This window comes from Hyla sarda, chromosome 8 (assembly GCF_029499605.1).
Source record: "Hyla sarda isolate aHylSar1 chromosome 8, aHylSar1.hap1, whole genome shotgun sequence".
NCBI classification, from domain to species: Eukaryota; Metazoa; Chordata; class Amphibia; order Anura; family Hylidae; genus Hyla; species Hyla sarda.
This window is the reverse complement of record NC_079196.1, coordinates 173297508-173324649: the sequence shown is the minus strand read 5'-3', so window position 1 is coordinate 173324649 and position 27142 is coordinate 173297508. Positions and strand designations below refer to the sequence as shown.

The following is a 27142-nucleotide window of genomic DNA, read 5'->3' as shown; positions in this document are numbered from 1 at the left end:
CAACAAATATAAGTATACATTTTCTCCATTTACCCCTTGTAAAAATAAAAAAATTGGGTCTACAAGAACATGCGAGCGTAAAAAATCCAAATTGTGAATTTTCTCCTTCACTTTGCTTCTATTCCTGTGAAACACCTAAAGGGTTAAAACGCTGACTGAATGTCATTTTGAATACTTGGGGGGGGGGGGGGGGGCAGATTTTATAATGGGGTCATTTGTGGAGTATTTCTAATATGAAGACCCTTCAAATCCACTTCAAACCTGAACTGGTCCCTGAAAAATAGTGAGTTTGATAATTTTGTGAAAAATTGGAAAATTGCTGCTGAACTTTGAAGCCCTCTGGTGTCTTCCAAAAGTAAAAACTCATCAATTTTATGATGCAAACATAAAGTAGACATATTGGGGGAGATTTATCAAAACCTGTGCAGAGGAAAAGTTGCCCAGTTGCCCATAGCAACCAATCAGCTCGCTTCTTTCATTTTGCAGAGGCCTCGTTAGAAATGAAAGAAGCAATCCGATTGGTTGCTATGGGCAACTGGGCAAATTTTCCTCTGCACAGGTTTTGATAAATCTCCCCCATTGTATATGTGAATAAAAAAAAATGTATTTGTAATATACATTTTCCTTACAAGCAGAGAGCTTCAAAGTTAGAAAAATGCAAAATTTTCATATTTTTCATCAAATTTTAGGATTTTTCACAAGGAAAGGATGCAAGTTACCACAAAAAAATGTACCACCTTGTTAAAGTAGAATATGTCACGAAAAAACAATCTCGGAATCAGAATGATAACTAAAAGCATTCCAGAGTTATTAATGTTTAAAGTGACAGTGGTCAGATGTGCAAAAAACGCTCTGGTCCTTAAGGCCAAAATGGGCTTGGTCCTTAAGGGGTTAATGGAGTTCTGGAGGCTATTTAGCAGTTTTTTGTTTTATTCTCTTAGGACCCATTCACATTGCAAAATTTCAGTGAAGCACCCGTCTCTTGTTTTCTGCTGCATCATTCTTGGAAGAACATTGAGGATATTGGGGGAGATTTATAAAAAACTGTGCAAAGGAAGAGTGGTGCAGTTGTCCATAGCAACCAATCAGTTCGCTTCTTTCATTTTTAAAGAGGCCTGTGAAAAATGAAAGAAGCGATCTGATTGGTTGCTATGGGCAACTCAGCAACTTTTACTCTATACAGGTTTTGATAAATCTCCCCCATTGTGTATTGATATACAAGAATGTACTGTTACCATATTTCTTATATATTGTGTAGTCTGCAGGGTCGATATAGATATGATGGATGAACCTTATCACATGGTATGCTATGTTGGGTGTTTGGGGATTGGACCGGTGATCTCTAATAGTTGTGAGACTTACCTGATGGGTCGGAGGTATCCTGTAGATGGGCTGAGTCTATGGGGGAAATTTATCAAAACCTGTCCAGAGGAAAAGTTGTTGAGTTGCCCATAGCAACCAATCAGATCGCTTCTTTCATTTTTCAGAGGTCTTTTAAAAAATGAAAGAAGCAATCTGGTTGCTATGGGCAACTGGTCAATTTTTCCTCTGCACAGGTTTCAATAAATCTCCCCCTATGATTGTTGAAATAATTTATCCTGGATGTGTGTATATATATATATATATTCTTCTCTTATTGATATTACGTATTAATGTGACATGATTTCCTTTTATGTATGAGTCTGTGGCATAGTCTTGAGACTGAATGAGTGAACCATGAGAGGGGACTTACAATTTAGGTGTACTACTGTGGTAGATGTATACAGTGACATTGGCTATCCCTCAACACTGATGTTAAAATTGAGACAGTCACCAGTATATCCTTATATGAAGAACATACCAGAGCCCGCACACCAACGCCAAGGTTTCTCAAATGGCACAGGACCTAGCGCTAAACCTACCTGTGCGTGATAAGCAAAACAGGGGCCAGTGGGCAATTACGGCAGCAATAGGTCAACTCACAGAGTCCTCCCAGGTACCCTCCAGCGTGGCTAAGCACACATACAATGGAAGGAGGGAGGCAAGCTGCAAGCACCACCTAAGTTGGCTAATATAGGTGCATGGCCTCACAGGTGCTACCTTGATGCTGCCTGGAAAATGTTCAAGGCGCATTACATATGGAGTTTACACACCTCCAAGTATAAAATTTAAACAACAACAAAAAACGTGGTCTCAAATGGCTGGAGGTGCTCAACCCCAAATGCGATTGTGCATTTATACTGGGGGAGCAGATCCTGCCCTTGTAGTCCATTGCTAGGGGCAATCCCCAGCATAAAAATGCATACAATGGAGGATGCCTGCAGCGGACTACAAGTGCCACAATAGAATCCTACACCAGATAGACGGTGTGGATGTGTAACAATTAGAACAACACAATACAGGAATTTAGGTGCACTACTGTGGTAGATGTATACAGTGACATTGGCTATACCTCAACACTGATGTTAAAATTGAGACATTCGCCAGTATATCCTTATATGAAGGACATACCAGAGCCTGCACTCCAACGCCAAGGTTTCTCAAATGGCACAGGACCTAGCGCTAAACCTACCTTTGCGTGATAAGCAAAACAGGGGCCAGTGGGCAATTACGGCAGAAATAGGTCAACTCATAGAGTCCTCCCAGGTACCCTCCAGTGTGGCTAAGAACACATACAATGGGAGGAGGGAGGAAAACTGCAAGCCCCACCTAAGTTGGCTAATATGGGTGCATGGCCTCACAGGTGCTACCTTGATGAGAGGGGACTTGCCCTATATTGGTATAAAATTGCAGCATGAGGCAATAGGGGTGGAGATCTATATATATGGATTTCATCTATTTTCTTACCTCATAGCTGGATATGTAAATATTATTTATGTGTACGGGTGTGTGATTACATCCCTTGCACGGATACTAGAATTATAGAGTTCGGGCTGCATATGAGTATATATCATGTACTGACGAACATATATCATGCTTGGTAGTATGTTTGTACAATGATAAGGGTCTCATGTCACATGGATATTCTGATGATTGATGATACTGATATTATGATGTTATGGTACATATGTTTAGATTTCAACATGTAGACTCTCCCATCAGATAGGATTGCCTGTGACGTATTGAGTGTTTGTTTAGCTGTTACATGTCCCCATTTACCCTCTGATTTACCCATATACATTACTAGTGTGGTGAGGAACTGTGTGGAAAAGCCTTGTGGGTTATAGGTTAGTTGGGGCGCTGTTAACCCTTGTCACTCATGACGCCAGGGTGAGAGTTAAAACTCTGTAGTGATGCTGGGCCTATCGCCACCCTTCCCAAGAGCGATAGGTGAGTGTGAAATAAATAGATTGTCTACAGCAGTGCTGAACTTAAAACTTGCGGAATCTTTACTGAAGATTTTCTGTATTTGCAATATCGGTAACAGTCCAGATAACAGAGTCTATTGAAACAGCACAGCAGTGATTGACAGATGCTTAGGACCGGAAAGTTTGCTTTAGCTTTAGAGGATTGTATTTGCATAGATCCGCCGGATTTAGGGGTTTGATTAGGTCCGGAGATCTTGCTGAGGTAGCAGGGAATTGCATGAACTATCCGTCTCTAGCGCAGGCTTAGGCCTAGCAATTTGTCTTGTAAGCTGTGGAGGTCCTACCTCATCCAGAGTCAGCAACCCAAGAGAGAAGAGAGCGATCAAGTTGGCGCAGCTCCCTTATATGGGCAGGGGCTGGCCGTTTTAGATTGGTCCAATCAGCTGTTACTCACCGTTACATTGCATTGTGGGTGATCACATGTCATGAGAACCACCAAAGGTCGTTCAGCAAACCATAGAGTTCTGAACTAAGTCACATGACCCGCAGGTCCTGCGACGCAAACAAGGTAGGAATCTTTAATAGACATATTAACATATTTAGTAGCCAATGGGAGAGAACCTTCCTATATAGCACCTGTTGAACCACGTGTATGGCAGCGTGTCCTTTATGCAGTCCTGGATAATGATGTAGCTATTAGGCATTGTGCTCAACGCTATAAACAGTTCAATGTATAGTGTTCTATAGATAGCAAGAAAAGAGCGGAGCACTGGCCGTGTTTGTACCAGATTCCTTTATTCCGTCATGTAGAAACTTGACATGCAGGGGAGACTGGGAGCACTTCAGGTGACGGGCCGTATCGCGCGCATGCGCTTCTTCAGACCTGGCTCATCACATCCATGGGTGTGCTTTTAAAACCAGGACCGGGTGTAGTTATGGAAACCACACAGCGTCCCCGGAACAAACAGGTAAGTGAGGAACAAGAAAGATTTCGAGTACCATCAGGTGTTCTCCTGGAATAAACAACAAAAATCAACATCTTACACTAAAAATGAATGAACACCATACAGAAAAAAGAAGCCAGGAAAATACAAAGGAAAAAACAAAAAACGTTCTACGGACTATTTCACTACGGATACAGACTCTAGTCAGTCTGATGATAATCGGGAACCACAAGCAGCGACTTCTGAACATACTCCTTTAGTAAATCCCCCCTTAGGAAAAGGGCGTGCCGTGGGGGGCGCAGACGCTATAAAAAAAACCCTATGACACAAGATGAGAAGAAGCGCAAAACTGTGACGTGGCACCCCATATTGCAAAAACTTAGTAGTAAACCTAACAGGAGAAGAATTGCCAGTACCCTGCATACAAGCGCTGAATAGAGGACTTAATTATGGACTATGCGAACCATTTGATTATACGACCTTTCAAGAAGATTTGTTTAAAGCAACACGTAAACTTTCTTTAAAAAAACACTTTGCAATCACTAAAAATAAAAATATCATGTCTACAAGACCTAAGAAAGAGGGTGAAACACAGTGCACGATCAGTCCATTGGGATTCAGACCCATAAATGACATGACCTCACAGGATATTACAGTCTTAGATACATTGTTGCAATTAGCAAATTAAGAAACTAGTCAGTCTGATTTACCTGGTTCTACTGAAGAATTTCGGGGAGGCAACCCCTCAACCTTTAACCCCCCTACCCAACCAGGAGGATCAATTGACTAATCTTCTGCAAAGCAGTATGTAGGGAGGTTAAGGCGTTGGTGTACCCCCAACCTCCCTCCAACCTTCCTAAAGAGGAAAAACTAGCCTTACAGGAATTGGCAAGGAGGAAAGACCTTACAGTATCAAAATCTGACAAGGGGGGTTCAGTTGTAGTTTGGAAAACCAAGGATTATGAGGGAGAAGCAGAAAAATTACTAAATCACAATGACACATATGAGAAGCACTCATATAACCCCGTCCCCAAGGTTATGAACAAATTGAGAACACATTTACATACCTATGTTGACAAAAATATATTAAACATTAAAACAGCAGAGAAGTTGTTGCCCACATCCCCAAAAAATCCAAGATGGTACCTCATGCCTAAAATTCACAAAAAACACATTCCCCACCAGGACGCCCTATAGTTGCGGGCATAGGAGCACCTACTGAGTACCTATCCAGTTTTCTGGATTGGTTACTCTCCCCACTCCTACCCCAAATACCCACGTTCCTGCGTGATACCGGGGACCTTATCAAGGCATTGGACGGTTTTGCCTGGCAGGACGGATACTCACTCTGTTCAGTGGACGTAGAGAGCCTGTATACCCGCATTCCACACAATGCGGGTGTGCAGGCTGTCTCGGAGTTCCTCCATAGCACAAACAAATCAGACACATTTATACAGTTTGTCACAGACTCCCTCCAATTGGTCCTCACCAACAATATTTTTCAGTACAACTCCCAATGGTATATACAGACACTTGGTACAGCCATGGGGACTCCCATCTCATGTGCTTATGCCAAAAAATGTTTATGTATTTTTGAACGTAACTATATCTTTTCATACAATAACCCCTTTGTGAAAAATATTAAACTCCTACTTCGTTTTGTAGACGATATTTTTATAGTGTGGGATGGAACTCCCACAGAATTTACACAATTCATTGAGTATTTAAATACAAGTAACAATGTTAATGTGTTATTTACAGCTCAATTTGGAGGCAATTCTCTAGAATTCCTGGATGTATTAGTTACTATTCACGATAATACTATTATCCCCAGAGGTTACCATAAAAATACATCCAGAAACGCATTACTGGTCATCACATCCAAAACAGTTGAAAAATAGCATCCCTTTTGGGCAAATGATAAGGTTAAAACTCATTAATAATGATCCTACTATCCTTGATCAGCAACTGGACTAACTAGGCACACGCTTTTTACAGAGAGGCTATCCCCCCAAATGTCATCGCACAAGCCAGAGAACGCATCCATACAGTCCCTAGACATACATTGTTTGAAAATAAAAAAAGATCCATCACCCATCAACAAAGATCCTTTTTTGCATTTAAGAACTCACCCTTGAACAACCATATTAAGCAAGCCATATACAACAATTGGTATATGATCCAAAGAGATGAAGATCTAAAAACAATAGCAGAACAAAAACCTGTTATTACATACAAAAAAAACAGAACCATCTCTGACTTCATGAAGTCAACTCACAGTAAAGTATCAAAATCAATTTTGAGTAACTGGCTCACTGATACAAGACCCATTGGAAATTTTAAATGTGGGTCATGCTCCTTTTGTCAGTACAATGCCCAAGCAAAAGAAATACTATTAGGAGGGTACACAGTGAAAGTTAACCAGTTCATAACGTGTAGATCTACCTATATAGTATATTGCCTGAAATGCACATGCGGCCACTACTACATAGGTAAGACCAAAAGACCCCTATTTCACAGAATAAGGGAACATATTAGTTCCCTAGTAACAAAACGTGGATCCATGCGGTTCATTACCCACATGCATGATAGCCATCAAGGGAACCCTAAAGCCATCCATTTCTCAGCATTAGAAAGAGTAGAACAAAGTACAGATAATCAGGACAGGCACAAAACATTAATGATTAAAGAGTCGCGCTGGATCATGCGCACGGACGCTATGGGCGTCATGGGGTTAAATGACCATAATGATATGAGTATATTTTTGTAACCCCTTTGCATTGTCCTGATCCTATTCGCTAATGGCCTTTTTTAGTATGCTTTTAACTTACCTTGTGTATCATATGTACCGGTGTTGCCTTATCCCTCCCTACCCCCCTCCCCTTGTCCATCCCCTTCCCAATTTCCTCACTTACCTGTTTGTTCCGGGGATGCTGTGTGGTTTCCATAACTACACCCAACCCTGGTTTTAAAAGCACACCCCTGGATGTGATGAGCCAGGTCTGAAGAAGCGCATGCGCACGATACTTGATCACTTGAAGTGTTCCCAGTCTCCCCGCTCCCCTGAATGTCAAGTTTCTACATGACGGAATAAAGGAATCTGCTACAAACACGGTCAGTGCTCCGCTCTTTTCTTGCTATCTATAGAACACTATATTTACATGTTTATTTACATAAATATTAACTAACTATGGGGTGACGAGGGGCTTGCTAAGATAGAGGACCCCCACTGTTCCTAGGGACTCTGTCTTTGGGGACCTCACCACAAGGTAACGTATGAAATACGGTACCGGGACACCACACTAGTGATTATGGTTATATAAGATATATAGTGAGGTATTACAACATCGGAATTTATATATAGGTTTATTACCATTTAGCCACTATGTTTGAGGTTGTCCCATAATTAAGATTGTGTTGGTAACTCTGTATACTCCTTACGCATGCGCACAGATTAGTGATATCCCTGTCAGATTGCCCGTAGTTTTTATGGCCGTTATGAACCTAAATGAATGAGTGCGCATGCGTCGCTATCTAGCGCTGACCTAGTTTTGTAGTTGGTGAAGGAGCGCAATAGGAAACGACCGCTTGTTGCAGTCTTACGTTCTTCTTCTGTTTACAAACAATCTTGGCATGATGTGAGGACCACGTTGGAGGTATGGCTACACGATTATATTAAATTGAGAGACAGCCCACCGGTATGCTTCATTGTGTATAACACATGATTTATTAATGTAAGCCACGATCGGGGTACACTGTATATTTATAACATTATTGATATATGTATTTGATATCTGATTGTGCACTATGAGTATCTGATGTAATATTTCTGATATTGGATGTTCTGTTTATATGAATATATTATGCTAATAGAACTGTGTGATGTCATATGTAAAACCATATAAAAGGGAATGATGCACTGTTTGTTAGTTGCTTGAAAAAGGCCTCATGGTGAAGCTAAAATATTGCATTTGTAACATGAATGGGTGACTAAATCACTAATATTCTGACTGGAGTCTATATTCATTGGATTCTTGGTTGTGAGTCAGACCACGGGGAGCAGAGCACCCACCATTGGACTTGAAGTCTATATACAATGCCGACCTTCAGGACTTTTTTATGAATGCCACCAGTATGCCCCAATGAATACCATTAGTGTGCCCCCCATGAATACCACCAGTGTGCCTCAATAAATGCTACCAGTGTGCCCACATGAGTACCTCCAGTGTGCCTCCATAAATACTACAAGAGTGCCCCCATGAATACCACCAGTGTGCTTCAGTAAATACTACCGGTGTTCCCACATGAGTACCACCTGGCTGCCTCCATGAATAATGCCAGTGTGCCTCCATTAATACCACCAGTGTGCCTCAATAAATGCTACCACTCTGCCCTAATGAATACCACCAGTGTGCCCCTATGAATGCCATCAGTCTGCCCCATGAATACCACCAGTGTGCCTTGATGAATGCTACTACTGTGCCTCCACAAATACTGCCAGTGTGCCTCAATGAATACTACTATTGTACCCACATGAATACCATTAGTGTGCCCCTCATGAATGCCACCAGTCTACCCAAATGAATACCACCAGTGTGTTCCATGAATGTCATCAGTTTATCCCATGAATGCCACCAGTGTGCCTCCATGAACACTATCACTGTGCCTTCATGAATACCACCAGTGTACCTTAAAAAATACTACCAGTGTACCCCCTTTAGTACCACTGCTGTGCCTCCATGAATACTACAGGTAAGCTACCTTAATTAGTGGCAATCAATGTGCCCACATTAAAGGGGTATTCTAAGTTTAAGTTACTTATCAACTAGCATAGGGAATAAGTCTCCAGAATGGGGCCCCTATTTTTTTGTTTTTTATGGAGCAGCAACTGCTGCTCCATCCTTTTGTCCTTGCAGTCTAAATAAATGTTACTCAGAGTCACCCATTAATATTATAGTGCCAGCCAAAATGTTCAATAAACAGTGCCATCCACAGTGCTCAGTGCATAGTACCAGTCTGCCCCATACAAGTGTGCCTCTATGAACAGTGCCAGACAATAATGTTAAAAATCAACAAAGGTGTGATCCCATGTTTAGGTTTTGTATGCAGTTTTTGAAACTAAAAGCTGTGAACAGATAGTGAATGGAGGATGCATTTTTATACTTGAGACTTCCCTTTTTAACCCCTTCACGACGAGCGACGTACATGTACGGCGCCACGAAGTGTCACTTGGCACGCGGCGACGTATATGTACGTCGCGGGGTTCCGGGAGCGCCGCGTCACCGGTAGCGGTGATTGGACCGGGATGACTGCTGTTATCTAACAGCAGGCATCTCGGCACATCGCCGAGGGGGGTCATGAGACCCCCCCCATAACCGCGATGCGCGCAAATCGCAGGTCAATTCAGACCTGCGATCTGCGCGATTCCGGGTCATACGGGTCACTGGTGACCCGGTGACCCGGAAAATAAGAGGGATCGGGGGTGTCCGAGAAACCTTCGATCCCCCTAAAGTGATAGGAGATAGCAGACCGGGGGAGGGGGGGGGGGGTTAAAATTCGGTTCCCCCGCTTTGCCCACCTATCGGTGTCCGGGCAAAACGGGGGAACCGTCCAGGGATGGTCGGCGCCGAAGGTCCCTACCTGGATCCCGGAGCGCGATCCTCCATGCGGGGATCCCCCACGTGCGGCGGCGGCGGCGGCTGCTTCCGGGTCCTGCTAGGTGAGTTGTTGCCTAGCAACATCCGGAGGGCCACAGTTTACAGTGGTCTCTAAACCGTGGCCCTCCAGATGTTGCAAAACTACAACTCCCAGCATGCCCAGACAGCTGTTTGCTGTGTGGGCATGCTGGGACTTGTAGTTTTGCAATATTTAGAGGGGTTCAGGTTGTAGATCACTAAGTGGTCTCAAACTGTAGCCCTCCAGATGTTGCAAAACTACAACTCTCAGCATGCCCAGACAGTAGTTTGCTGTCTGGGCATGCTGCGAGTTGTAGTTTTGCAACATCTGGAGGGCCACAGTTTTGAGACCACTGGACAGTGATTTACAACTTGAACCCCTCTAAATCTTGCAAAACTACAACTCCCAGCATTCAGGAACAGCATAAGGCTGTCTTGGCATGCTGGGAGTTGTACTTGCGTGCCTCCAGCCATTGCATAACTACATCTCCCAGCATGCCCTTCCGCAATCAGTACATGCTGGGAGTTGTAGTTTTGCAACAGCTGGAGGCACACTGGTTGGAAAATACTGAGTTAGATCATAGAACCTAACTCAAGGTTTTCCAGCCAGTGTGCCTCCAGCTGTTGTAAAACTACAACTCCCAGCATGCATGGTCTGACAGTGCATGCTGGGAGTTGTAGTTTTGACCCCCCTCCCGTTTGAATGCACAGGCTACATTCACACTGGCGGCAGATTACAGTGAGTTCCCCGCTACAAATTTGAGCTGCGAGAAATTTTTCGCCGCAGCTCCAAACTCCTAGCGGGAGACTCAGTGTAATCCGCCGCCAGTGGGAATGTAACCTAAAAACACTACACTACACTAACATAAAATAAAGAGTAAAACACTACATATACACACGTACACTGCCCCCCCACCACCCCCTTCCCCAATAAAAATGAAAAACGTATTGTATGACAGTGTTTCTAAGATGGAGCCTCCAGCTGTTGCAAAACAAAAACTCCCAGCATTTCTGGACAGCAATTGACTGTCCAGGCATGCTGGGAGTTTAGCAACAGCAGGAGGCACCCTGTACCTGGCATAGAATACCCCTATGTCCACCCCTATGCAAGTCCCTAATTCAGGCCTCAAATGCGCATGGCGCTCTCACTTTGGAGCCCTGTCGTATTTCAAGGCAACATAATAGGGTCACATATGGGGTATCGCCGTACTCGGGAGAAATTGCCTAACAAATTTTGGGGGGCTTTTTCTCCTTTTACCCCTTATGAAAAGGAACAGTTGGGGTCTACACCAGCATGTTAGTGTAAAAAAATAATTTTTACACTAACATGCTGGTGTTGCCCTATACTTTTCATTTTCACAAGAGGTAAAAGGGAAAAATGCCCCCCAAAATTTGTAATGCAATTTCTCCCGAGTACGGAGATACCCCATATGTGGGCGTAAAGTGCTCTGGGGGCGCACAACAAGGCCCAGAAGGGAGAGTGCGCCATGTACATTTGAGGTGATTTGCACAGGGGTGGCTGATTGTTACAGCGGTTCTGACAAACGCAAAAAAAAAAAAAAAACACCCACATGTGACCCCATTTTGGAAACTACACCCCTCAAGGAATGTAATAAGGGGTGCAGCGAGAATTTACACCCCACAGGTGTCTGACGGATCTTTGGAACATTGGTACGTGAAAATGAAAAATTTTGCACAGCCCACTGTTCCAAAGATCTGTCAGACACCAGTGGGGGGGGGGGGGGGGGTAAATGCTCACTGTACCCCTCATTATATTCTGTGAGGGGTCTAGTTTCCAAAATGGTATGCCATGTGGGGGTTATTTTGCTGCTCTGGCACCATAGGGGCTTCCTAAATGCGACATGCCCCCCGAGCAAAATTTGCTCTCAAAAAGCCAAATATGACGCCTTCTCTTCTGAGCATTGTAGTTCGCCCGCAGTGCACTTCAGGTCCACTTATGGGGTACCTCCATACTCAGAAGAGATGGGGTTACAAATTTTGGGGGGTCTTTTCTGCTATTAACCCTTTAAAAAATGTGAAATTTGGGGGAAAACCAACATTTTAGTGAAAATGTAATTTTTTTTTTTACATATGCAAAAGTCGTGAAACACCTGTGGGGTATTAAGGCTCACTTTATTCCTTGTTACGTTCCTCAAGGGGTCTAGTTTCCAAAATGGTATGCCATGTGTTTTTTTTTTTTTTTGCTGCTCTGGCACCATAGGGGCTTCCTAAATGCGACATGCCCCCCAAAAACAATTTCAGAAAAACGTACTCTCTAAAATCCCCTTGTCGCTCCTTCGCTTCTGAGCCCTCTACTGCGCCCGCCGAACACTTTACATAGACATATGAGGTATGTGCTTACTCGAGAGAAATTGGGCTACAAATATAAGTATACATTTTCTCCTTTTACCCCTTGTAAAAATTCACAAATTGGGTCTACAAGAACATGCGAGTGTAAAAAATGAAGATTTTGAATTTTCTCCTTCACTTTGCTGCTTTTCCTGTGAAACACCTAAAGGGTTAAAACATTTACTGAATGTCATTTTGAATACTTTGGGGGGGTGCAGTTTTTATAATGGGGTCATTTATGGGGTATTTCTAATATGAAGACCCTTCAAATCCACTTCAAACCTGAACTGGTCCCTGAAAAATTGCGAGTTTGAAAATTTTGTGAAAAATTGGAAAATTGCTACTGAACTGTGAAGCCCTCTGGTGTCTTCCAAAAGTAAAAACTTGTTAATTTTATGATGCAATCATAAAGTAGACATATTGTATATGTGAATCCCAAAAAAATTTATTTGGAATATCCATTTTCCTTACAAGCAGAGAGCTTCAAAGTTAGAAAAATGCAAAATTTTACATTTTTTCATCAAATTTTGGGATTTTTCACCAAGAAAGGATGCAAGTTTCCACAAAAATTTACCACTATGTTAAAGTAGAATATGTCATGAAAAAACAATCTCAGAATCAGAATGATAACTAAAAGCATTCCAGAGTTATTAATGTTTAAAGTGACAGTGGTCAGATTTGCAAAAAAGGGCTTCGTCCTAAAGGTGAAAATGGGCTCCGTCCTTAAGGGGTTAAATTAATTCTTGTCTTTGGAAACAAAAACTGCATGTAAAAACTGGAATGTGTGAACAGAACATAATGCATACTAAGAACTACATGAGAACAGGGCAGCAGGAGGAATGTCAGATGCCACATGTAGCCGTGACTCGATCTAGGGACTGTGTGTGGGTCTTTTTGTGCATCAAGCTATGTGCTATGCAGCAGCAGCATTAACATTGCAGTCACATTATTATTCCCTATGGAGTAACATTGTACGTAATTATTGCATACATTTCCAGCATCTATAGATTTTCAAGTCATACTGTACACAATTTATTTCAGCCCCAAGAAATAAAAATATACTAACCTTTTATTAACATAGCATTAACATATTTCACAGCACTTGGAATATCACGCTGCCAGCTCACAGATAGAGAGGTGGCACATTAAATCAATTTCAGCCCATAAAAACTGGCATCCATTGCGGTGATTAGTCTGGCGCATTAAACTTATTTGAATTAGTTTCAAAGGGTTAAATATTTCTAGTATGGTCAAACTGCTTCTGTACCCCCAAAAAACTGGCATCATAGTGGGTCTGTGGAAATGGTTTACTGATCTCAATAACTGGCATTTTGGGGGGGGGGGGGGAAGTTTGCCCATTTGCCCCTTTTTTTTTTAAATATATATCCGTCTCGTTGCTCAGAACCGCTTTGAGCTGAATTTGATGTGGGGCACCCCTGTCTGTCTGTTGGCAGTGTGAGGTTGTGGCACATAATCATTTAACCTTTTAACTCAAGGGTATCCACTTTGATGCCCATTTTTGTGCCAATGATTTCTGTTTCCAGGCTACTTTTCATTTTATTCTTCTCAAGGCTTCTCTTTTCAGTCGAAATTGAAGAAAAGATACGTGAACCAAAAAAAAAACATAAAATAATTGTTGTGAATAAGAAACTGGTGAATGAGAACCAGCTCCAGCATCGTACAAACAAAAAAAAAATCAATAAACAAATCAATGAGGAAAATTATACAATTCTAATTCAAGTTGCTGTGTAGTTCTCGTCTAGGTCCTTGAATGGATTGCCTTCAAAGTTTTAGTTTTGTATGTTTCTAGAAAAGCTGGGGGCCAAATGATACAGCTGTGTTAATCCCCTCCTGCATGTACACTGGGAGTGTGGTGTGGAAATATGGAGTGGGTTCAGGAGCTGTATATTACAGCCGACAATGGTCAGATTCTGGTCCTGTCATATCTTTGATCTATACCCCTTAAATGCAACTGTGGGTACCCATGGGCGTGATTGATCACCTGGCAGAGTGTGTGAGGAGAACAGTAGTCTGACAGTACACTGCAATAAATATGCATTGCAATGTACCGTATGAACGTTGCAATGCATCGAGATTCCACGTTTAAAAACCAGAAGGAGGGCTAAAAATTTAAGGGAAAAAAATGATAAAAAATGTTTTTAAGATGTTTTTAAAATATATATATATTAACCACCCCCCATATTAAAAATTTTAATTATCACAATGGATCACAACATGCAGGAATATTCAAGCTATAAAACATATAATGTTATTTAGTCCACACAGTAAGCATCTTAAAGAACTCCAGCCAAAATTAACCTTTCCCCTATCTATAGAATAGGGGATAAGCAGCTGATCACGAGGGTACTCCACAATCTCCGGAACAAGACCTGGATGTCAGTGAGGAGCACATGTGGTGGACGACATGCACTTCATTATTTTCTATGAGAGCAGCAAAGAGACCCAAGTACAGCTCTTGTTCATTCATCAGCGCTCCTATAGAAGAGTGGAGCACGTGCCTTCTACCGATAGATGACACGTGCTCCTCACTGAGAGAAATGTGGTCCTGTTCTGGGGATCGTGGGGGGTTCCAGCGGTCAGACCTGTGTGGATAGGGAATAAGTTAAATTTGGCTGGAGTTCTCCTTCAAATAAAAAAAAATTTCCGACCTTTTATTTGTCAAAATGTGACAAATTAGCCTTTTTTGGCGACAGCTATAGCCCTTAAATGACTCCAAAAACACCCAAAAGGCATCAGAAATGAAAAAAAGGCCACAAATGGACCAACCTTATAAAAAATTTAGTGTGTGCACGTGGTGTGACATATAGATGAACCTCCCAACAGTTGCTTTACCTTGCCATTAAAGTATACCTGTCAATTAATAATTACTTTTGACATGTTGGGGTCTGAGTGTTCTGAGTGGTCCCCTAAACAAGCAAGCCCTCATAAGGCTCAACTAATTGAAAAGTCATATAATGGCAATAGAAGGCAAGCAGGAAAAAACGTAAAGCAAAAAAAAAAACTTTCCCGCCCTATGACGTTTAGTAACATCAACATCAACTGCAATAGACAGGACGATCACAGCGGATGCCCCAGGAGTGATACCTGCTGTGATCTTTCCTTAACTGCAGGTACTACTACTCTCATCATGGAGCACACTCTGCTCCATGCTGGGAGCAGTAGTACCTGCAGTTAAGGAAAGATCACAGTGGATGTCACTCCTGACACCCGCTGTGATCCTCCTGTATAATGTATAGATGCGGGTGGCCGCTCTCCTAAGGTCCCCTGCACTGACGTATATATACACCTATTCATATTTCCCACAGAGAGTTGTGAGTGGCTGGAACCATCTGGCCAATCACAACTCTCTTCAGGAAATATGAATATGTGTATATCGTCAGTGCAGGGGACCATAGAAGAGTGGCCGGCCGCATCTATACATTATACAGAAGGATCGCAACAGACCCGGGGCGATCTGTCAATTAGTACAGGTAACTACTATTCCCATCATGCTGGGAGTAGTAGTACCACCTTAAAAATAAAGAATAAAAAGTGAAAAACACACACACACTACATTTTTATTATTTTTGGCTACATTTTTAGGTCCCTGCCGCCCACATAAATTGATCTCTGATTAAAAATTAATAAAAATGTTGTTATAAAAAAGATGCATTTAGTTAAATACGATTTTCTCCATAACTACCGTATCTTTTTTATTATTATTATTATTTAATGGTACCCTACGAAATTTTATTAAAAAAGGTATCTCCATCACTTTTTTGGATCGCTAAAGTCCAAAAGAGGATAAAAACCACCTGAAAAAACGCCAAAGTTAAAACCCACATGGCTTTCAAGGGAAAAAATGCCAGTGGCTCAACATGCTGCGATTTTGCAAAACTGCCAGGGAGCTGAAAAACACCAAAAAAGAGTGAAAAAACACCAAAAGGAATAAAAAAAACGCCAAACTGAAAAATGCCAAGTGGAAAAAGAATTTTGCGATTTCTGATTGATTTACAGCGAACATCTGGCCACAACCATGGACAGAATTGGCGTTTTTCTTGGGGTTTTTCCCCCAAAACAAACAAACTAGAAACTTAGCCTTAAATGGGCACTGTCACCAACTTTATTTTTTGATATGTTGTAGTACTTATGTACTACAACATATCTCTAATATACTTTTATAATTTTTTTTTCCATTAAAATGGTTTAATTTACATTTAAAAACCGGCCACTAGGGGTCACCCTCCTAGTGGCCGGCTGCAGCCTGGCGTGACGTCACGCCTGAAAAAGGGCTGATTTTGGCCTGGCAATCAGTCCTTTTTCAGTTAGGCTGCACTCACTCCCTGCCTGTCAATCAATCAGACAGGCGGGAGCAAATTGGCTCCCCGGCCACTGGCTGTGAGGCCAATCCTCCCGCACATCGCCGCCGCCGCTGTCCCTGCACGTCCGCTGCCGGACTCTGCAGTAACTGTAAGTGTAATGAGGGAACGGGCTAGCGCCATAGCGGGGGGAGGGAGCGGGCTAGCTCCGTAGTGCCACAGCTTGTAACCGTAGTGCCACAGCTTGTAACTAATAGTTTATCTACACAGGGTGCCTCCAGCTGTTTCAATACTACAACTCCCAGCATGCCCTGACAGCCAATAGATGTCAGGGCAAGCTGGGAGTTGTAGTGGTGAAACAGCTGGAGGCACCCTGTGTAGATCAACTAAGGGCGGAAGTCCCCCCCAGCAGGCATCAGTGACGTGGTGCCTGCTGGGGAAGTCTGCCTGGTTGTAAGCACACTGCCAGGCAGACAAAAGGCATTTTTAATATAGTAAAAATAAAAATTAAAAGCAGGGAGGGGGTTAGGGATAAATTGGCAATAGGCAGGGACAGAAAAAAAAATAGGATGGTGGGAGCTACCCTTTAAGGCTAAGTTTTCACACAGGTTTTTTCCTGGCATTTTCGAGAAATTTGCCACTGCAGTTTTTGGCCAAAGCCAGAAGTCTATTAAAAAAGAATGGGAAATATAAAGGAAGGACTTAGGGTGCATTCACACCACGCTTTTGCAATACAGTTCCCGAATACATTTTCAATTTGAAAACCGTACGGAACCGTTTTGAAAACCGTATGCATGGACTCTCCATTGAAAACCGTATGCCAAAAGATTCATCCGGTTGCACCCATTTTGCGTCTTTTATTCGTTTTTTAACCATATACAGGTTAAAATTTGTACACACGTTTTGATACAGTTTTGTCAGGTTTTGAGGAATCCGTTTTTCATCATAAACCTGGTACGGGAACTGAATTGCAAAAACGTGGTGTGAATGCAGCCTTATACTTCTCCTTCCTACTACATCCACTGACTTTGGCTCAAAAACTGCAGTGGCAGTATTTAAAAAAAAAACGCCGGAAAAACAACCTGTGTGGAATCCTAAAACTCAGAAAGCCAGACTGGAGGAGGAAAGATATACTGGACAGAAACTGCTCTGAAGAGGGAAGAAGGAAATGCCGCGGATGGCCCCTCACCCTCCCAGCAGCAGGTATTGTTATGCTGATCACTACCCGGCCATTCACAGGAGGGCAGTGCCTGTCAAGGAATGCTACAGGCAGCCATGATAGCAGCCTGTATACAAGCGACCTGGTTACCATGGTAACCAAACGACCTCCGCGTGTTCTGCAAGTTTCACTTTACAACTACAGGGCTGTATACAGGGCTGGGGGCTGCTGTGTACTGGGCTGGGGGGCTTCTGTAAACGGGGCTGGGGGCTGCTGTATACAGGGCTGGGGCTGCTGTGTACTGAGCTGGGCAGGCTTTTATATACAGGGCTGGGGGCTGCTGTATACAGGGCTGGGGCTGCTGTGTACTGAGCTGGGCAGGCTTTTATATACAGGGCTGGGAGCTGCTGTATATAGGGCTGGGGCTGCTGTATATAGGGCTGGGGGTTGCTGTATACAGGGCTTGGGGCTGCTGTATACAGGTCTGTGGGCTGCTGTATATAGGACTGAGGGCTGCTGTATACAGGGCTGGGGGCTGCTGTGTACTGAGCTGGGCATGCTTTTATATAAAGGGCTGGGAGCTGCTGTATACAGGGCTGGGGCTGCTGTGTACTGAGCTGGGCAGACTTTTATATACAGGGCTGGGTGCTGCTGTATATAGGGCTGGGGCTGCTGTATATAGGGCTGGGGGCTGCTGTATACAGGGCTGGGGGCTGCTGTGTACTGAGCTGGGCAGGCTTTTATATAAAGGGCTGGGAGCTGCTGTATACAGGGCTGGGGCTGCTGTGTACTGAGCTGGGCAGGCTTTTATATACAGGGCTGGGTGCTGCTGTATATAGGGCTGGGGCTGCTGTATATAGGGCTGGGGGCTGCTGTATACAGGGCTGGGGGCTGCTGTATACAGGGCTGGGGGCTGCTGTATACAGGTCTGGGGGTTGCTGTATACAGGGCTGGGGGCTGCTGTATACTGATCTGGTAGCTGCTCCTGTTTCCTCTCGGTGACTTAGACTTTTCCTTAGTTTTCAGGCAGTGAAGGGGTTACAGTGACTGACAGGGAATTGCAGGGCAGCCCTAGGTCTATACAAACACACCTTGTGGTCCGGTCCCATAGAGTGTTACTTAGTTACCAAAGTTGTGCCTGACAGTCTGCACACCCATAACAGGGCACAGATACGGATCTGTAGAGTATACAGGGGGCAGAGGATCCCCAGATCCCAGCGATCCACTATGGAATCTTCACGCTCTCCCAGAATTCTCAAGGTAAAGCTGCTTGTTATATACACTTGTCACATTATTGTTACAATCTCAGAACAAGCTATATTCCAGTGATCCCCAATCAAGGTGCCTCCAGCTGTTGTAAAACTACAACTACCAGCATGCCCGGGCAGCCAACGGCTGCCCGGGCATGCTGGGAGTTGTAGTTTTGCAACAGCTGCAGGCACCCTGTTGGGAAACACTGCTGTATGCAGTTCCTACATCTAATATACAGCATATATATATATATATATATATATATATATATATATATATATATAGTTGCCCATAGCAACCAATCAGCTCATTTCTTTCATTTTTAACAAGGTCTCTCCAAAATGAAAGAAGCAATCTTATTGGTTGCTATGGGCAACTGGGCAACTTTTCCTTTGCACAGGTTTTGATAAATCGCCCTCACTGTGTTAACCCCTTCACTTCACTGTGAAGTAAAATTGACTTGTCGCAATTTTATAGTTTTTGTCATGTTTTATTTCAACTAAAATACTAATCGTTTTACTACTAACATTTGAAACTTTAAAAATATATATATTTAAATCGCCATTTTCTCACTCATAACTTTTTCACTTTTCTGTCTTCAAAGATGTATGGGGGGCCACAATCTGTCTGTTTTTTTTTTTTGCATCATTTTGGCATTGATCAGAATTTCAGAATTATTGATCTCTTTTGATCGCTTTTTATTCTTTTATTTTATTTATTTTTTCTATATATTTTTTTTTGTGTGTGATGTGATCGTCATCCACCATGTGGTTTAATTAATGTTATATTTAAATAGTTCAGACATTTCTGCACCTGGCAATATCAAATACCGTATGTCTTCTTTTTTTCACATTTTATTTTGTTAAAAAAGATGGGAAAATTTTTTTGTTATAGAGGGGATTTTTTACTTTTATTTTCTACACTTTTTTTCTGATCACTGTGGGGCAAACCACTGGGGCCCCCTGGGATCTGCTGTAAGGACCCCATCCGTACTTGGCACCTCGGCCCCACCTTCCTGGACGTGAGCAAGTGTCGGCCCGCTCAGCCAATCAACGGCCGCAGCGATGTCCTGCCTTAGCCGGTGATTCCCTGCCCAGAAAAGTGGGCGGGGGCAGAGCATGAGTAAGTAGACGGGGCCTTGTACAGGAGATCGCAGGGGGCCCCAGTGATAAGTTCACTTCCAAGGAGTCCTGTGTATATTTGATATTGCATATTTGAACTGTAGATTTTACATTGAAATCTGCAGCAGAAAATCAGCAGCTTCAGATATGCAGCATCAGATATGCACAGGATACTGTATGTGTGAATACACCCTAAGGGTACATTCCCACACGGCGTATTTGCTGCGTATTTGCTGCTGCGTATTTTATTTTCTCTGTTGAAGTCAATGGGTAGGAAAATACGCAGCACCAAATACGCAGCAAATACGCAGCAAAATACGCCGTGTGGGAACGTACCCTAAGGGCTCATTCACATGGGCAGATCCACAGCATATTTTACGCTGCGGATACACCGACGATGGACCTGTAAAGTGTTCCTCCAGATGTGTCTGCTCGGAGCGGCAATCTGCCGCTATGAGCAGACACACTGCTGCGATGTGAGAGTCGCCGCATTCATGCACACATCACGGCTGCTCCCTGAGCTAGGCCGTAGGCAGCCACAATGTGAGCGAGTATACTGCGCATGCGCTGCGACTCGGACATCGCAGTCTGTCTGCTCGTAGTGGTGAATTGCGAGCAGGCACATATGAGGCACGCTGTAGGGGTCCATCGGCGGATCCGCAGCATAAAATAAGGGTTCACATGAGCGGATCCCCAACCCGTATTACGCTGCAGATCTGCTACTGAAGGACTGCTGTATGCTGCCTTTACAGGTGTCTGCTCGTAGCAGCAATCCACCACTACGAGCAGTCACACTGCGGTGCGCGAGTCACCATGCGCATGCGCAGTATACTCGCACATCGCAGCTGCTCTTGGCCTAGCTCAGGGAGCAGGGGGAGCCACCGCAATGTGTGCGACTACACTGCGCATGCGGATCAACTCGCACATCGCAGTGGTGTGTCTGCTCGTAGCGGCGTATTGCCGTACCGAGCAGGCACACCTAAAGGCACCCTGTAGGGGGCCTTCAGCGGCGGATGTGCAGCATAAAATACGCTGTGGATCCGCTCGTCTGAACGTACCCTTAGGCTAAGTTTCCACTTGTTTTTTTGTGCGTTTTACTCAAAAAAAAAAAGCTTTAAATCAATGAGAAATCGCAACATTCTTTTTCCACTTTGCGTTTTTCAGTTTGGCGTTTTTTCACTCTTTTTTTGGTGTTTTTCAGCTCCTTGGCGGTTTTGCTAAGTTATAGCATCAACATGCTATGGTGTTTTTTTTCCCCTGAAATCGTGGAGTTTTTCTCCCATAGAAGTCTATGAGAGTAAAAAAAAAACGCCAAGAAAAACGACACGTGGGTTTTAATTTTGCCGTTTTATCAGGTGTTTTTTATTCTTTTTTTGGACTTTAGCGATCCAAAAAAAGTGATGGAGATACCTTTTTTAATGAAATTTTGAAGGGTACCATTAACCCCTTAAGGACCGGGGTTTTTCCCGTTTTTGCATTTTCGTTTTTTGCTCCTTGCCTTTAAAAAATCATGACTCTTTCAATTTTGCACCTAAAAATCCATATGATTGCTTATTTTTTGCGCCACCAATTCTACTTTGTAATGACGTCAGTCATTTTGCCTAAAAATCTACGGTGAAGCGAAAAAAAAAATCATTGTGTGACAAAATTGAAAAAAAACCCGCTGTTTTGTAACTTTTGGGGGCTTCCGTTTCTACGTAGTAAATTTTTCAGTAAAAATGACACCTTATCTTTATTCTGTAGGTCCATACGATTAAAATGATATCCTACTTATATAGGTTTGATTTTGTCGGACTTCTGGAAAAAATCATAACTACATGCAGGAAAATTAATACGTTTAAAATTGTCATTTTCTGACCCCTATAACTTTTTTATTTTTCCGTGTATGGGGCGGTATGAGGGCTCATTTTTTGTGCCGTGATCTGGAGTTTTTAACGGTACCATTTTTGCATTGATAGGACTTATTCATTTTTAAATTATATAAAAAGTGACCAAAAATGCACTATTTTGGACTTTGGAATTTTTTTGCGCGCACGCCATTGACCCAGCGGTTTAATTAATGATATATTTTTATAATTCGGACATTTCCGCACGCGGTGATACCATATATGTTTATTTTTATTTACACTGTGTTTTTTTTTTTAATGGGAAAAGGGGGGTGATTCAAACTTTTAATAGGGGAGGGGTTAAATTATATTCATTCACTTTTTTTTTCACTTTTTTTTTTGCAGTGTTATAGGTCCCATAGGGACCTATAACACTGCACACACTGATCTTTATCATTGATCACTGGTTTCTCATAGGAAACCAGTGATCGATGATTCTGCCGCATGACTGCTCATGCCTGGATCTCAGGCACTGAACAGTCATTCGGCGATCGGAAAGCGAGGAGGCAGGTAGGGGCCCTCCCGCTGTCCTGTAAGCTGTTCAGGATGCCGCGATTTCGCCGCGGCTATCCCGAACAGCCCACTGAGTTAACCGGCAGCTTTCACTTTCGCTTTTTTTCGCGATCGGCGCTGTGCGCTATTAGCGACGGGTCCCGGCTTCACTATGACGGCGGGCCTGCCGTGATATGATGCGGGGTTGCCGTGTAACCCCGCGTTATATCACGGGAGCAGGACCAAGGACGTACCAGTACGTCCTTGGTCCTTAAGGGGTTAATAAAATTATAATAGAGTAGTGATGGAAAAAAATGTATTTAACAAAATGTATCTTTTTTGTGACATTTTCATTAATTTTTTAACAGGGATCAATTTATGTGGGCGGACATGGCACCAAAATTGTAGCCGACAATAAGAAAAATGTAGTGTGTGTGTTTTTCACTTTTTTTATTTATTTATTTTTTCCTTTTTTTAGGTAGTACTAGTACTCCCAGCATGAAACAAACTGTTCCATGATGGAGTAGTAGTACCTGTACTAATTGACAGATCATCCCGTTGCGATCCTTCTGTATAATTTATAATTGCGGCCGGCCGCTCTTCTATGGTCCCCTGCACTCCCGTATATATACACCTATTAATTTTTCCCGCAGAGAGCTGTGATTGGCCAGATGGTTCCAGGCAATCACAACTCTCGGTGGGAAACATGAATAGGTGTGTGTATATATACGGCAGCGCAGGGGACCAAAGAAGAACATCCTGCCACATCTATACATTATGCAGGAGGATCACAGCAGGTGTCAGGAGTGATATTCGCTGTGATCTGTCCTTAACTGCAGGTACTACTGCTCCCAACATGGAGCACACTCTTCTCCATGCTGGGAGCTGTAGTACCTGCATTAATAGACAGATCGCAACAGGTGTCAGAGGTGACACTCACTTCGATCTGTCTATTAAGGCAGGTACTACAGCTCCCAGCATGGATCAGAGAGTGCTCCATGTTGGGAGCAGTATTAGCAGCAGTTAAGGACAGATCACAGTGGGTGTCACTCCTGACACCCGCTGCGATCGTTCTTCATCCTTCGCTTTGTGCGCTCGCATCTCTGCTCTGTACTCCGGCCAGCCACTCACTCAATTGTATTTGCCTCTGAGAGCAGTGATTGGCTGCCACCACCCTTCCAATCCCCTTTCTGGGCGGAAAATATGAATGAATGAGTGACCGGCCGGAGTACATAGCAGAGATGCGAGCACTGTATAGAGCTGCTATATTATGGATGATCGCATCGGGTGTCAGGAGTGACACCTGGGGCAATCTGTCTATAAGTACAGGAACTACTACTTCCATCATGGAACAGTGTGTTCCATGTTGGCAGTAGTAGTACTATCTAAAAAATATTTAAACAAAAGTGAAAAACACACACACTACATTTTTATTATTGTCGGCTACGTTTTTAATGCCCTGCCTGCCCACATAAATTGATCCCTGTTTAAAAATTAATAAAAATGTTGTTATAAAAAAGATAAATTTCATTAAATCCATTTTTTTCCATCACTACTTCCTGTTTTTGTTTTTTTTTGGTACCCAACAAATTTTCATAAAACGTCAAAGGGGCCAAAAATGCAGTTTCCACTCAAAGGCAAAAAACGCCAGAAAAAAAGGCCAATCATAGGAAATGCTGTGGTGTTTTTTTTCTTGCGTTTTTTGGGCCACAAAAAAACCAAGTCGAAACTTAACCTAAGGGTCAATTCACACGTCCTTATTTTTGCTGCAGATTTGCTGCAGCAGATTTTGCTACTGCATAGTCAATGGGATTGTGACAAGCAGGCCCACCTCCAAACCTCACTGTGCACACAGGGCTCTGGTTGGGTAGCCCTGTATGTCTGCTCATAGGAGAATATACAATGTACTTGCTGCTGTATACCGGATTTTGCGCAGCTTGAAATATGCTGCATATATGCTATGTTAGACCCTACCCTAAGGGTGCGTTCACACGCTAGTAGCTAGCAGTGAGTTTTCTGCTGCGGGAAACCCGCTGCAAGTTACGCTACCATTGATTTTAATGGGTCCACGGACAGTCCGCAAATCTGACACTATTGCGAACTGTCTGTGGACCCATTAAAATCAATGGTAGTGTAACTCGCAGCAGGTTTCCCGCAGCGTGAAACCCGCTGCTAGTAATAGTGTGTGAACGCACCCCCCACAACAAACCAGTCCTGTAAAATATATTAAAGGTAGGGTCACATGTAGCGTATAATCAGTGTATCTTCACGCTGCGCAAAATCCACTGCACAGCAGGAAATATGATGCATATTACTCTATGAGCAGAAAAACAGGGCTACCCGCATCAGCCTTGTGTGTGTAGTAAATTTTGGAGGTGGGCCCATGTGTCACAGTTACGTCTGAGCCAAAACTCATTGCACACACACAGGACTTGCGCCAGGTAGCTCTGTGTGTCTGCTAGTAGGAGCAAATGCACATAGCAAACCTCTCTTGCTCTGGACAGTTCCTGACATGAACAGAGGTGTCAGCAGAGAGCACTGTGTTCAGACAGAAAGGAAATACAAAAAGAAAAGAACTTCCTCTATAGTATTCAGCAACTGATAAGTACTGGAAGGATTAACATTTTTTAATAGATGTAATTTACAAATCTGTTTAACTTTCTGGCACCAGTTGATTTAAAAGAAAATGTTTTCCAGTGGAGTACCCCTTTAAGGTGCTATGGTAGCAATAAAAGGAAGGGGGTGCAGCACCTTGTGTCTCACTGTGCTTATTCTGCGCCTATGCACTTATATGACAGCTATCACCTTAATCCCATAGAAGTGCTGTCACTTTGCTGCATATTTTATTCTAATCATAAACTCTTATGCATCATGTTTCCACTGGAGCAGAACTGCACACTTAAAGGTATATTAAGCAGGCTTGTAAAAAATGAAAAAATAAAAATATAAATCCTTGCAGTGTCCAGTTGTATCTAAGAAAGCTGGTTAAAGGGGTACTCCGCCCCTAGACATCTTATCCCTTATCCAAAGGATAGGGGATAAGATGTCTGATCGCGGGGTCCCGCTGCTGGGGATTCCTGCGATCTTCCTGCTACACCTAGCATTCGTTCAGTGTGTCGGTTTCAGCGCCGTTGGCTCGTGACGTCACGGCCACACCCCCTCAATGCAAGTCCATGGAAGGGGCCGTGACAGCCGCCACGCCCCCTCCCATAGACTTGTATTGAGGGGGCATGGCCGTGATGTCACGACCGTGATGTGCACCGGATGTCTGGAATGCCGCAGCCGAGATCAGACGTCTTATCCCCTATCCTTTAGATAGGGGATAAGATGTCTAGGGGTGGAGTACCCCTTTAAGATCCAGTGTTTGGCAACTGTTACAGCTTTCTCATATTGCTGAATGTCAAATCAGTACGGCTTCCACCTCACACCGGCAATGCTGGAGGCTTCCGACCACAATGGCGGACGAGCGTGACGGACCTCCCATAGACTTGCATTGAGGGGGCGGGGCGTGACGTCACACGAGATGGATTCGTGACATCACGCTCGTCTGCCATTGTGGTCGGGAACTGAAGCCTCCAGCGTTGCCGGTGTGAGGTGGAAGCCGTACAGGTGGATGCTGCAGCGGAGATCCCGGGGTCCCCAGCAGCGGATAGGGGATAAGATGTCTAGGGGTGCGGAGTACCCCTTTATTAATAAGGGTAGGGGCATACTTAGCACCTCCGGAAAATCAGCAAGCAGATTATGTTGCTTCCCATTGAGGTCAATAGGTTCCGCTTGTGGATTACCCGCTGTGGAAATTCCACTTTCCGCTGTGGAAATTCCTTAAGGAGTCTTCCCATCTTAAAAAATGAAGGCATATGAGAAGAATAATCCATTACTGTATAATCAAAAGGGGTCTGACCTCCAGGACCCTACCAACTATGAGTGTAAAGGGGGATGCATCTGTTATGTAGCCCGGTGTCATCTTCATTGTTTTCTCCCTGTACACAGTGGCCCTCAACATCCACCTGTGCACAGAACTGCAGCGTGGTCCTATTCAAGTAATGGGGTAACTGCTGTTACCTGCACAGCTGGGTGACTGCTCACTGCTAAGCTGAGATAAACTGTAAACGGGCCGCAGCACTGACTCGCATGATCAGTCGGAGTCTGGGAATTCCCCTTTAAGACTAGGTAAAAACCTATGGGAGCTGTGGACCTACCATATTGGTTGTCGCCTTGTTTTCCAGATGCAGTTTAGAAATAGCAGGAAATAATGTTTCACAGCACAAGCTTATATCTGAAGGATTTGTATTCATTGGTCCTTTTTTTTATTTCTACATTGTTGGCTGTGCATATTTTCATCTTTTGTGTATCTCTTTTCTTTAACTTGTTCTATTATGTGTATTTGTTTCAGTTGTATACTGTTACCTTGGAATGGGTCATCTTAAGTGCACTGTTTGGCGGGAAGTACTCATATGTTGGGTAAATGGTCTAATTGTTCACAACAGATGGCTGTATTCAAAGGATCCGACAATGTATGTGGGTGCCAGAAACACAACAATGGGCATGCTCTCATATTCATTCCTAATATCTTCAGCATGGTGATTCTTCATGTACCGAGCGGCCTTCCTGCCAAATACTGCGTGGGTGGGCATTTGGATTGGCGCTGTAGAGGTTCTG

The 27142-nt window shown here is 43.4% G+C and overlaps 2 protein-coding genes across 4 annotated transcripts in view; one reads left to right on the top strand and one right to left on the bottom strand.

Annotated features, from left to right (window-relative positions):
• LDAF1 (lipid droplet assembly factor 1) overlaps positions 1–1383 on the bottom strand; it is a 150055-nt gene extending 148672 nt beyond the window's left edge. The window contains exon 1 of the mRNA XM_056535455.1: positions 1363–1383. The gene's annotated coding sequence lies outside the window, so the exon portion shown is untranslated. The remainder of the gene's footprint in view (positions 1–1362) is intronic.
• Positions 1384–3288: 1905 nt separating this feature from the next.
• DNAH3 (dynein axonemal heavy chain 3) overlaps positions 3289–27142 on the top strand; it is a 536740-nt gene continuing 512886 nt past the window's right edge. Inside the window, exon 1 of one of the 3 annotated variants that reach the window (XM_056535450.1) lies at positions 3289–3855. In XM_056535450.1, the coding sequence (XP_056391425.1) occupies positions 3826–3855 (30 nt within the window). In that variant the 5' untranslated portion in view covers positions 3289–3825. Of the gene's footprint in view, positions 3856–17702; positions 17778–18657; positions 18994–27142 lie in introns of those variants that run through there. The other 2 variants (XM_056535451.1, XM_056535449.1) reach the window with 2 other exon arrangements.